At 47.5% G+C, this 13,975-nt stretch overlaps 1 protein-coding gene across 1 annotated transcript in view; it reads left to right on the top strand.

Moving 5' to 3' along the window:
• The first annotated feature begins 1,566 nt into the window (after positions 1-1,566).
• LOC106750748 overlaps positions 1,567-13,975 on the top strand; it is a 194,733-nt gene continuing 182,324 nt past the window's right edge. The window contains exon 1 of the mRNA XM_014631285.1: positions 1,567-1,793. Coding sequence (XP_014486771.1) covers positions 1,661-1,793 — 133 coding nt within the window. The 5' untranslated portion in view covers positions 1,567-1,660. The remainder of the gene's footprint in view (positions 1,794-13,975) is intronic.

Below are 13,975 nucleotides of genomic sequence, written 5' to 3'. Positions count from 1 at the left end.
GCAAAACGATTTTTAAGAATTACTTTCGAGAGGTGGTACAAATCTTTAAACACATATGAGGAAAGTGCATATTTAAAAAATTACGTGTCTCTTATTTTTAATCGTTGTAAAATATACTTCAAACCTCAGCAAAATCCTTGTTAGTCTTGGAATTTTCCAGGAGAGTTCTCTTTTAAGACCCGCCTATCCGCCTCATCTCTTAATGATCATCCGTCAAAGAGACCTTTCTAATGAAATGTTTTGCTGTTTTGTTGCAGACGGGATCCCGTGTCCGTGGAAAAAAGCTTCTTGATCTGGGCAAAGCCACTGGAGGATTTAACGAAAGACGGATAAAAGTCTACGCGAAGGCCGCCAGGGAGCGGGGGAGGTAGAGAAACGCGGCTAGCGGAGAGTCAAAGATAGAGAGAAGACGGAAAATAGTGGAAATGGTCCGGCACATGTTACGGGTGTAAAAAAGATACGGTGGGTTGGGGAGGGATGGAGAGGAGAAGAGTAGGAACGCCGTTATTCTCGCGATCGCCGTCGGTAGAAGCGATGATTGTGTCTTCATGTTATACCCGGAGGAGCGGAGTAATACGTTTCAAGGAGGAGGAACGTGAAGTATAGAGCGCATAAATCAGGATTCGCGCGCGCAGAAATGAAAATTCTGTCTCCGGCTGGAGGAATAACGGCGGCGCGAGAACCGAAAATCTTACGTGACGTAAAACTCGCGGCCGATGACGCGGAAAGAGAGAGAAAGGAGGGAAGGGGGAAGAGAGTGTCTGATAAACAACGCAACCCGGTGTCGTCGCTCTTCTTCCTCTCCCTCCTCTCGCCGTCTCCCCGCATAAAATCTCCATATTCGTCGCGAACGGCAGTGCAAACATACGCGTGATTTAATCCGTGTGTCAAGCACCAATTAAAACGAAGATACATGATCGCGCTTAATTAACTAATCTCCGCTGCTTCGCGAATCAATTGTACCACACGGCCGCGCTCGACCGTGACTTAAAGCTCGGAAGGAATTAATCAAGCTTGAGTGAAAAGAAAAAAAAAGCAGCGCGCTCTTTCTCCGATGCATCCATGTATCCGTTCCGTCATTAACACCGTCCTGATATTACCCGTCGGCTTTCCAAAGCTGACTTCCGCCACTGATTGCTCGTTGCTCGGGAACCCCGTTCGCATGGCCGATCCTTCGCTCCAAGCACCGAGCGCAAGATGGAAAATTGCTTCAATGAAATTCCCCCGAGAACCGCCCCGTCGAGTCGCGTGCAGATGTTATGCGTACGTGCAACGTCGTATCCTGCTAATTTCCTTCGAGCCCCGACAAATCCGTATCGCGATGCTACAAAAATACCGGCTATTAAGCGCGCGACGGGATAAAACGGCGCAGGAGTATCGACAGTTTCGTTCGATTGCATAGATATTCACCGACTGTGACGTATTGTCGCATAACGCTCTCGGACCGGAAAACCGGAGTGGAAAACGGGAAAAGAGGGAAAAAAGGGGAGAGAAAAAGGGACGAGTCGAACGAGAGGGAGGGAGGGAGGGAGGGAGAGAGAGAGAGAGAGAGAGAGAAAGAGAGAACGAGAGACGTAGCGAACAAAAGCCGGGAGGAGTAGTGGCGAGGTATGCCGGGGAAGATGATACCGAGACAGAGAACTGATTGAAAGGAGAGAAAATGGTGACTATCGAGGCCGCTAGTGAAATGAGTGCGGTACGCCGGGCTGTGTGGTTCAGTGCCGTGCTATTCGCCGCGACACCCTTGGCCTACACTCAAGTGACGTGGACGCCGATCTACGTGGGTGGATACAGTGAGTACAATCCTAATTTCTTTTCCGTCGATGTAAAGATCAGCGTATCGAGCAAGCGAAGGATTTCACTCGCGACGAGACCCGTCTTGATGCGATACCGTCCTCTCCCAAGACGTGCGCCTTCGAACCTTTCACCAAGAGCGAACAAATCATCTTGGTGTCAGTAATATTAATTTGCAGTCGAAATATAAAATAAATCCAATGCAGTATATGCACTTTTTCGATAGTAATACAGTACACCACTGTTTATTGATCATTCCGCGATGTGACGTAATGCTTTGTAAATACAGATGGCAGGTCTTGAAAACCACGATCGGGCAGGGGAGTATTTAGATTTAAAATACTCACGAGAGATGAATGAAACCACCGGAAAGAACCGGTTTAATTTATACACCTAATATAACTTGTTGTCGTAACTCTTGAAATATTCCGAATCCTCCGAATATTCAAATGATTCAGTTGAGACACGCACGTCCCGCATTATCGCATTATTATTATTTTCATATTAAATCCGCCGGAAATGCGGAACACGGCAACGCATCTCTTTTTGATACGGTAACTCGTTAACGTTATTCACCGGCGACCCGCGTAGCGAGCGACATTTGCGCCTGTCACAAATCTTCATTAACGGACGGTAATACATTATGATAAGTTACGCTTCGGGCGATGCCGTCGCGTCGTTACGAGCTGGAAACACGTCAAAGTGACCACGCGCTCGCTCGCTCGCTCGTTCGCGTTTCCCTTTTTCACGCGACATATTTTCATTCCTCGTCCCCCGGCGAGGCAGCGGAAAACTGAAAAGAGGAGAGGAGGGAGGGGGGTAAAACGGTAAACGATGAAATATCGCGCGACGTTATTTCTCCCTCCGCGTTTCTGAATTCTTTTTTAACGACTCGAACTTCAGCAATCAGGGAAGTATAGGCGGCTGCGAGAAACGGTGGGCCGCGATCACCTGCAGGACGGATTGATCGCGTCAATTAACGAGCCACAACTGGCCGAAAGTTCGCGAACGAGTACAATTAATGGTGCATCAGCCTCAAGCGCGGCAAAAAAAAAAAGACGTCGAAGTAAGAGGAATGGTATACCCTATCGAAAACCGGTCGAAAGTCCGGCGCGCGTTTGTTTCCGTAACTTTAATGAAACGGCACGTAGAACGTTAATAACGATGTTATTAAACGTAAAGTTAACCAACGCACTCTGTAATTCGTTACTATTTAATCGGGAGTTCGCGCAAAGGGGAGCAGAGCGAAAATATAAAAATTACACGCCCGCCGCGCTTGTAACGCGGTATCGCACGAGAACGCCCCGAGACAGAATTTTTTTCTCAGTCAAACTATGATGGAATCGGGAGCGAATTAGACGATACCGAAGGCGCTATTCGCCGTCTCGATGCGCATTCTCGAATTATTTTCAGCGTCGGCGGGATAAACGAGCCCCGAATTTAATCTATTGCCCGCGTAACGAGAAGCGTCAAACCGGGAGAATGATGATAAATGCATAAAATACTCGCTTAAGAGAAAAGCAATCTCACGAGTATTCAGATCTCGACGGACATTAAATTTTTATAGCCCGGGACATTTATCCGTTAATGCCGTCACTCCGTCTGATGGACGTCGCAATAATCGAATTACAGGAATCGTCCGTCACATAATTTATTACCCGGACGGTTTTAATACATTTTATTGTTAATTACCGCCGTCGAAGCTTAAAATCGATAGCCGCCACCGTCGTCCGCGGCGTTCAGTTTTGCAATTTTCTCGCGCCTTTGTCTCCTCCCTAATGGGATTGCATCGCATAGACGCCGCGGTGATAAGTGGATTGCGGCACGTAACTCACATGACGTATACGCGACGTATACGCGATAACAACGTTAAACACACGGTGTATTGTGGGTGCGCTACACTCTTATGAGATAATCGGACTCAGCGATTCAGATTTATCAACGGAACAGTGATCTTCGCAGCATACATTCGCGCGTAGTCTGTTGCGTTACGTTACGTACGTACAGTACCGCAAGTATCCGAGTATCGAAGATCGATACGTCGGGTTATGACGTGAAAATAGCCGGCCGACTCTCCCAGTTGCCGATAGACAAGATTTTATCCTACATACTCGCGGAAGAGGAGAAACGGGAGATCTGGAATCGATAACAATGTATCTACAGCGGGATGAAATTATCGCACACAAAGAACGATACCGTAAGAGAGTTTAACCGACGTGGAGCTTTACCTGAATGATCATTCGATCCACGTAGAACGGATTGAAAACCAATCACGCTCCGCTCCCGACATAGAAAGATATAGGGCCCCGCTACCTGGAAATCAATCTGAAACGTGCCCGAAGTAACTCAATTTTCTCCAGTTATGTCTAAGGTTACCGTTGCAGGCCGCGTATATATAAGCTGATATGAGATGGGGGAGCGTCCTTGAGTTCGCAACTTCTGCGGAAGTCTGATCGCAGTCTTAATCACTAGAACTTCATCGTGAGAAATTAAGCACTACCGTTCTGCAACTCCGACGTATCTTACCTTGTTTGTCTTAACGAACAGGTTTCGTAGTTGCGCCTTCCGAGCTTTTCCAAGATTCACTCACTGATGTTCGCGATGGAGGAACGGATGAGAAAGAGGCGTCAAAACGTGCGTGTGGTCCCGACTAGAAAATTTACTCTATAGTCCAGCTCGGGTTGACTTTAATTGGTTATCTGTTCCATTTAAGGTTATACTACTGTGTCCCGAAAAGTCATCTAATGCTGCATGGTAATTAGGACCTTAATCATAGGAAGGATTCATCAATTCATCAGGTTACACTATTAAACCTCTATCATGTTTCATCCCAGATAACGGAACGTATATTGTTAGAATTGCACAATTTTCGACTTTAATACTGCAAAGACAACAAATAAATTTTTATGGAAAGAAATTATAAAAATAAAGTTTATTAATCAAACTAGGTTTGCTACAAAAGGTCCGTATAATGCAAGTCATAATAAAATGATTAAGCCTCCGAAAAGGATCAGTAAAACTTTATATCTCTGATATCGCTAATAGCCTGAAAAATTGTATTCCGGAATCATGGTTGTGCTCGTTGAACGATCCGCTGTAGTGTATCGCGCCGAGTGTATACGTTAACAAGCGCGAGTCCGGTGGAGGAACGCCTTCACGACGACGACAACGACGACAACGAAGACGACGACGACAAGTATCGTCCGCGCATAACCATGACGATGCAAATGTGACGCATTCGCTGGGCGGAATGCCGCTGTATTCAAAGTCCGAAGTAGCGACGTAACGTACAACGTAACCCCAGGTACGGAGAACTTAGCGTCGCGCGCCATTGTGGCACATCAATCTTCCGGATCGTTACGAGTCCTCCGTCCATTTAGCGAGGCCCTTCCGGCTAGAGCCTGACGCCGTCGTAAGCGATGTCGTCGCGGTAACGACTGGGATAGGACAAGCGGATCCTTTAAAACGTGATCCAGAGGGGGGAGAGATCCGTCGGAATAATTCAAGCCGCAAACATCGTGCTGGCTGGCTGATGGTGGATCAGGGACGCGAGAGAGGAGGGGAGGGGGAGAAAGATAGAGACCCCGGGAGAGTTTCGGACGAGCGAGCGAAATGGTTGAACACACCGTCGCGCCGGCTCGTCGCTGAAGACTCTCCTTCGCAGTCTGTTGTCGTCGGTAGCAGACTGTACTCTAATTAACGGCGGGTAACAAGAGCACCCGGGAGAAAGAAAAAGGGATGGAGAGTCGTAATAACTCGTGCACTGTTACGTCGCGGAATCGCGTGCAAAAGTGAGGAATGGTAAGAGGGAAAACGGAGGAGAAGTTGGAAATAATGTGGACGCGTGCAAGAGAAACCCGGCTAGAAATTTACCCCATGATTCAGCTAAGGCTGACTTCAATCGGTCGTTAGATCCATTCGAGATTATACTATCGAGCCCTAAAAAGTCATGTAACGCTACATGACAATCAGAATCTTAATCCGGATTCATTATATCCTCATCAGGTTGTATTATCGAGTCTCCATCACGTTTTACCTCAGGTAACGAGAAGGATTATGGTCAGATTAGGATCTATAAGGAGCAGGGAGTACTAAAAGGTACTAAACTAATAAAAGTACAAAATATAAATGGAAGCACAAATATCGTTAGTATTGGACAATTTTCGATTCTAATGATTTGCCAGAATAACAAATAAATTTTTGGTAAAAATTGGTACCATAATAATCACGATTTACCATAACAATAACGATTACTTTGCGCTCATCTAATTAGGACCCTGAGCAATATCAGATGCAATACCGGATGACAACTTCTGGACGGGGAGGGAGAATGAGCTCGGTAATCCCTGTTACATCGATGTTTCGAGTGCGTCGTCAGAAAATATTGTCGATTAATTAATTAACGCTCGATACATTCAGCGGATAGCTCGAGAGATTCGATCGGAGATTCCCGAGTTGCGCGAAGAGACACGGAGAGGTTGAGGCCTGTTAACGCATCCGGTGAACGCGTGCGATACATCCAGAAGACTAACTAATGCAAGCAGAATTCGGAGATGGATGGTCCCCCGCGTCACGTTAAGCCGACATAAATGGGGTCGGGAGCGTGTCATTTGTCATGTGACTTTATGTGTGTCGCTTTGCGCGAGTTACCGATACTGAACGTTCGGTGGCGGTTCCGAGAGTATCTTGGTGTTCTCATCGCGGCGTGCGGCACTTTTTTATCGTCGTCGCGAGTGACAAATTTCACAGCCGCCGTGGATAGGTTTATGGACGACGCATCGTCGCGCCGTGGCGGTTTAATAAAGACACGAAAGCCGTAACGTATCGATATCGGCGCCCACGACGACGGAGGGTAGGAGGGGAAGGGAGGAGGCAGAAGTTGCGCCCTTTGCGTTCGTCGTCGTGTGGTTTCGCATCGGCCGGTCCCTTTTTGGATTTCGCCGGCGCGGCGCGAAGAAATGGATCGATAACGCGATATCTTGCACATTACAGCGCAGAGCATAGCCGGCACAAAGACCGCATTGTGAGTCAGACATGCGTACTTAATTCACGTATTACCCACACACACGAGCCGGCGGCCTTGTGAATGGCGAACGCGGGAACCGCGCGCTCAGGAACCGGTAACGCGCGTGCGCGCTCACCTTGTCTCATTATTCGGACTTCAAAAGGATCATACTTCTATTGCGCCGCGGCGTCGCGGTAATTACATTCCTTTCATGCGCCCCCGTCGTTATATTACGTTAGCCATTTGCGATTACTGATCTTTACAATGCCACGCTGCCGGGTTTAACGTCGCGTNGGTCCCCCCCCCCCCCGCTACGATAACGCGCGCCGACGAGGACGACCGTGATTTGTCGCGATAAGAAAAACAGAGCGGCAGTCCGGCGCAATTACTCGGGAAACTTCCTCCAAGCTGCGCCACCTCCTCAAATCGGCTCCGTTACTTCCTGATGAAAACGAGAGAAAAGACGGGGTTTTTCACGCGCGACTCGAGTTTCCCCGGGCGGATGAAGACGGGCTGTAAAAAAAAAAAAAAGAGTCGCTCGTAAAAATGTGATAGACAGAAAGAAAGGGGGAAGAGAGAGAGAGAGAGATAGAGAGAGATCTCTGAGGTGTACGAATGCGAGACCGTAAGTGTAAGTAGCAGAAGACCCCGAAGGTCGCGAGACCCTTAAGAAAGGGCTCACAGAGTAGCCTTTCCGTCACACATTTCTCCCCGCCTTTATCGAGTCTCTCCTCATCTTCCGCCGTTTAGTCGTATCACGCGCGACGCGGACTCGGGCGGACCGAAGCTTGACCGTTACTACTTGCTGTCCCCCGAGGTGCTCTCGCCGGCAATTTCGCTCACGAGCCAAACTTTGATCCTCCCGCAGTTTTTATTGCGTTGCTTTATTAACGATGCCGCGGCGGCGTGGTTACGCGACGCGAATTAATTACTTTATTCACCCTCCCACCTCCCCTCGGCCCTCCGCGCTCTTCGAACTCGACCTGTTTCGAGCGCGCGGTAACTTTCGCGACGGAAGTTCGCGGATTATGGCGGCGGTCGATTGTGTACGTGTCCGTTGCGGCAAACCGATAACTTTGATGATGATGATGATGATCTCGATTAGAAATTGTCGTCAGATATACATTGCACAAGGTCCTAAGTGAGCGTGATCCTTAGTATGGTAAACCTTATCATATCGATAAAAAGGAGAACCTATGTGTGAGGATGCATTATTTTATTAAGTTTCATTAATCAGGACCCTTTCAGGATCTTATTCACTTTGTCTATTATAACTTATATTATCAGTTTCTAATACGGATCTTTTATAGCAAACCTATTATATATTTAGTAAGCGTGATTAATAAATTCCATATTTATAATTGTTTCCCCATAAAGAATTTGTCTTTTTTTTAATTTCAATTTAAAAAAAATTTGTAATAAATTGATATATATTTCATATAAAATTTAATAAACTGTCATTCACCGACTATACATATTTTTTTAACTTCTTACATACAAGATGTCCGAAAATTGTCGGTGCATCCGTGGTGTAAAGATAGAACAGGTGAAATTAAACAGGTTCCATTGTGTCCTAACATATAATATTTAATATTTAATAAGTACTGTCCTAATATTTAATAATTACTGAGTAATTATTACGAATTTTTCAAGATGACATTCGGCTCTTCTGTTCATTTTTATCCAATTGACCTTCACATTTCGATTTGACAAAAAAGTTTCAAACAACCTGTATGTATATAATCGAAAAACAAATTTTGTTAGAATTCGACAATATTCGATTTCGATAATGCAAGTGACTTGTTATTCGATTATATAACTTTAGATGAACCCGACAGCCGGTTAAGGTCAAGCTGGACCATATAGGTAAATTTCTAATTGGGATGAAGGTGACGATGTCAATGAGCGCGCCGAGATGTTTAACGTAACATATTCGCATGCATGTTCCATCATATTTACAATGCAAGCGACAACCGTTTCGACTGTTGCTGCTGTTACCCGGTCGCGCAGGTTCGCCAATTTCCATACAACAATGCCGTTTCGCTTTCATCTTTGCGCATCGGAATAACCAGATATCCTGTGTGTGCATGTGTATCCATTTCGGTCCCGAGAGTCACGTATATGCGAAATAATGTTCCCGCGAAAAACAGAGCATTACACGCGCGCCGGAAAGAGAAAAAGAAAACGAGCACGAGGGAAATGCGTATCCGTCGCATCGATCTATAAGTCAAATGTGTAGCGCGTAGCCCGAGACAGAACATGACAATCTCACACTGCGTTCGAGGAGGCACGAAGCGAACGGCAAAGGACGTGGAATGCACAAAGGCGAAAACGTTTACTTGCACAAGTAAACAGGGCGGTTCTGTTTGCTTTTTCGAGGAGGAAGAGCACGTCGACTAGGCGGATGCACGGAACGTATCCTCTCTCTCTCTCTCTCTCTCCCTCTCTCCATTTATCTCTCTCTCTGTCTCTACTTTTCTTTCTTTCTTCCCCTACGCGTCTCTGCACGTATGACAATTCAATATTGATGCTAACCTTGCTTTCATAAGCAACTACTGTCCACCAATTTGTATGTTCGCGACAATAAAACTTGTTTACAAACCTAGAAAGCGCTTCTACAAAGTGAATTGTAAACTTCGCCCAGACAACTTTGTTTTCTCCGACGGCGGATGCTCACTTGATATTCCTCGAGACTGTGTTCTTTCATATTTATTAACCCGACCGCGCTTCCGCGTAAAATATCGTCGCCGGTGAACAGTGGGCAGTTTTAGAAATGCATCATTTCAATTTTCTCTCTCCCCGTGATTAGAAAATAATACCGGAATTATATAGGGGAACACGGAAACGCACGGGCGTGCAGCGGGACGAAAACGTTTGACTGCGTCTCTGATGTCACGGTGACGTCGATAGAGAAATTACCGGTCGCGAGATGACTGCATAATTAATCCCGAACCGTTGGCGGAAGAAGAGCTAACGATTGCATCGTGACAATGATATTATCCCGCGCTCAATTCCTACACGACGGGTGAAAAACAACATGGGGAGCTTCGAGAGCGGGTATTGCCCCATTCGTCGCGGGAATTTCCCGGAGAGCCTGCATTAAACAACAGGGCGAAGGCACCGGAAAGACGCGGATCGATGCGTCGTCGAATCGCACTCGACGAGCGAGCAGCTGTAAAAACGCGACGGTATAATGAGAAACGGGCCCGGCCGATTTCGACGGCGGCAGCGCGTCGATACCGCAACGTGGAGGACCGACAACGAAGCGGGCGAAACCTGAAAAGCCACCTGCGCGCGCGCGCGCCGAGTGCAGGTGCATCGCAGTTTCATAGTCTTCAGACCCTCCGCGAGCGAGGGCAGTTCGCCACCCGCTCGGACCGACCGGCGGGCAAACTGTAATCCTGTTTTCTAAATGTAACCCAACTTCGGCGAACATGTGTACGTCCGACCGCAAGCACTGTTCGACAATTTGTCTCCGCGCCCAACGCTTCGTCGCGCTCACTATCTCTCTCTCTCTCTCTCTCTTTCTCTGTCCTTCTTTCTCTCTCTCTCTCTCTCTGCTGCCACCTTTCCGCTCACTCTCCTTCTCGCGTTCTCCATCCACAGCGAGACCAGACAAAGTCCTCCTGCGCGTAACTATATTTCCTTCGATACTCGGCCGTATGTGTGTGTGTAGGTGCGTACATAAACGCGCGTATATAAATGTGATGTAGAGCGGCCGATGTTGCACAGGTGTCTCCGTACCAACAGCCGCGTGTACGTACGTGCACATGCACGGTGGACGAGGATATATAAGGCGCGCGGAGGTGTTTGTATATATGCGACTGCACGTGTATATGAACAGGTGTATGAGGGTTCTATGTTGTATGTATGTATGTGTCGTGTGTTCGGTGCCGTTTAACGCTCCACTCGGCGGAGCTCGACGTAACTTCCGCGAGAAATTCACTCGGCGCCGCTCTTCGAAATTTGCCCCGAAGATTATCGAACTACGATAGACCGTGACCGCCGATACTAACTGTACTGTTCAGAGTCGATTTACTCGCGCCGCTTATTGCGAGAATGGTGGCTCTCGCGAAAGAGGCACGTGTGCGCCCGCATTTCTCTCTCGGTGCGCTCCAACATCGATTTCCATTGATCGTACGAAAACCTAATTTGGTAATAATAGTGATTAATTACTTTCACCCTTTCAGTCCCGTTTTCCAATTTTGGAAATTCAATATTACCTTAACAGAGAGATTTCAAATAGATTTAAGTAACGCTTCNAAGGGGGGGGGGGGGAAGGGAGTTAAAAAGTTTTATCATAAGAAATTAGAGGATTTATAAGGAAATGTGAAAACGATTTGTTGTTGATATAATATTATCAATCCATCCTAAATAAAGCTATATTCTCCATCCTAACTCATAAAATAGTGCCTTTCCGGCTGAAGCCAATATCGTCAATAAGACATCTTTTGCCTTGTTTTTCATTAGTTCTTTATGGGCCGTACAACCAATTCTGTAAATGCAATTAATTACACCGTATACAAGACTTAATGAGACATGTCAATATCACATACTCGTAGTTCCGATCCACAGTAATAATCGACGCATACAACGTGTGACGAACACGCACACTTCGACCGAGTGGCTTTCGCCTTTCTTATCATCACTCGCATATATTCCATCTTCTAATCACGAACACAAATTTCCACCGTCGGCATACTTTCTCTGTCATACATTTGATTTGCACGACTCTCAAATATAAACGATCGATTTATTCGCAGGTGATAATAACACCATTAGTGTATTCCGCACGCGACGCAATACGCTATTTGATAACGCCGATATATATATGCGCGCTCTTGTTTGCAGACGTATTTGCACATTCATATAGAACGTGATAATTTGCCGCATGATACGACTCTTTCCGCGCGGATCGCATTACCATATGGGAAATGTCTGAATTTCCCTATCGCCCGACCCAGATCTCGCCGAGATCATCTTTGCAATGTAAATTCTTCGTCCTTAATAATCGACCCACGCGGGAACAATATTTACATGTAAGAACACCCGCTTCCGTTGTTCCGCACGATCCCCGAAAAAAGCTTCTATATTAAATCGTCAACTTTATTAAACCATGCACGTGGATCGAGTTAGCTCGGCAAACGATCCACGATTCGTACCATCAAAATTCAAATTTCGCCATTCGAGCCATTCGTCATCGCTCAACGGAGCTCGTAACATAGCAGTTTGGCAAGAACAATTAACCCCGGGCTGATGGCATTTAGCAATACCGTTGTAATTCAACCGTCGTCAGATCGCGCATGCCGTCCCTCCGTCCGACTCGCGCGTATCCGACAATCGATTCCTGTTAATCCATTCCGAGCGGCGCACACAATCACCGATCTCATTGCACCGGAATGTTTTATACCGACCTTTGTTCGCGGACGCGCGAGCCAGAGAACAAACGGCAGCGGAGAAATCGATCTTCTTTTCTCTCGCGCTGGCGGTTACGAGTTTCGCGCAGAGCGCTGAAATTCGACATTGATAATAGCGGTCTCGCGCTCGGCATTGTCGAATTAGCGCCGGTATTTCCGCGGCCGAGTTTTCTCTTGATTTTCTTGCGCGCCGGCGGCGCCACCGGCCCGAATTACCGTTCGTTCGTGTTCTTCGGTGCGTGAAGAGCGCCCTGCTATCGTCCCCGCCGCTATCGCGAGCGAACGAAAGATAGATATGTGTATCTTCGATTGAAAAGTTCGCCGCGTCACGAAACACCCCGTCGCTTCGCCTCACTTTCTCCCTTTCGCCGATCTGTCGCTCCCACCAGCCCCGCGTAATATTTTTTAACCCCTTCAGCTTGATCGTGAATTTTAGTCGACAGGCCGAACCAACATACGTCTTTTCAACTTGTGATCAGCTTTCATATAATTATCATTGTTGGACTGTATGTTAAGTTAGTAGGGATTTTTGTGAGAAATTTAAAACCGATACTTTTAGTACATGGGAAAAAAAATTAAATTATCGTCAATTCGGAATTCACGTATTCTCGTATATAAACAAGAACATATGACGTTATTATTCAGATACGAAGGGTGTCCGAAATGATAGGAAGTCACCGACAGAAAGGAAAACGAAGGAAACGAAGCTATGCCAACAATAAAGATATCATCTTTTCAAATTTCTCGTTCAAGTCTATACGACTTTATCGAGCAACCGATACTTCGTCACAGACGCGCGCGCACGAAACTGCTCGCGCTCGCCGAAAGGATGAAAAACACTCGTCGGCGCTCTCCGGGCCTTTCTCTCTCCCGAGATAATCAATTCGCACGCTCGCAAACGATAACGACGAGGACTCGGAAATGCCTGTTTCGCCTAACTGGCCGGACATCGTCCGCAACTGTCGCCGGCTACGCGCGACAACGACGGCGGTGTTTTAACGCGGAGGGCCGATCAGGGCGGAAATCGGTGCTCGGCCCGAACTGTCGAAATGCGAGAGAACGCAGCCGCCGCTCGTCATCGCTGCGCGGAGTGCCTCGTAACTTGCAGCCCGCCGGCATGAACAATTAGCCGCGGGCCTGCCAGGGGCGGGCGGGGTGCAGCCGGCTGGTTTGCTCGCACTCGTCAGTCGAGAGTGCCCACCGCGCATCCCCCGACATCCCTCCGCTACCGATTCTTGTCGCACTAAAGCAACCCCGACGTGAGTTACAACCCTCGGCCAAGTTTCCGCGGCGGCGGCTGCTGCAGTCTGCCCCGGTACCGCCGTAATATTGTTCAAAATATCCGGAGCTAACTCCGGCACGTCGCGACGGCGTGCATGCTCCGAATGGGCGCTCGTCTCGTGCTTCTCCAACTTCGCTCTTCGCGCGTTCTCGCCGCGTGGAAATGTCCACGGCAACGTGCACGTATTCTACGAGGAGAAAGAGAGAGAGAGAGAGAGAGAGATAAGTAATGCCGTTCTCATGGGGGAAGTTTCGCCCGGCGATTCGTGAAGTGCGCGAAGTGCATTATTACTAATTAGACCGACCGCGAGAGTCGTGCGCGGCGTGCCGATATAATTAACGCTCCGCCGCGTATCGGAAGGTAGAAAGAAGACGCGATTTCTCCGCCGAGGATAAATCCTTCGCGTTAACGAGCGGATTTAACGAGCGTCGTCGTTGTCCTCGCTGTTGTGCCGGGGAGTCCTTAGAATTCGAAAAA

Source organism: Dinoponera quadriceps, unplaced genomic scaffold (assembly GCF_001313825.1).
Source record: "Dinoponera quadriceps isolate SergipeBrazil2010 unplaced genomic scaffold, ASM131382v1 scaffold5021, whole genome shotgun sequence".
Taxonomy (NCBI): Eukaryota; Metazoa; Arthropoda; class Insecta; order Hymenoptera; family Formicidae; genus Dinoponera; species Dinoponera quadriceps.
This window is presented reverse-complemented; position numbering and strand designations above follow the sequence as displayed.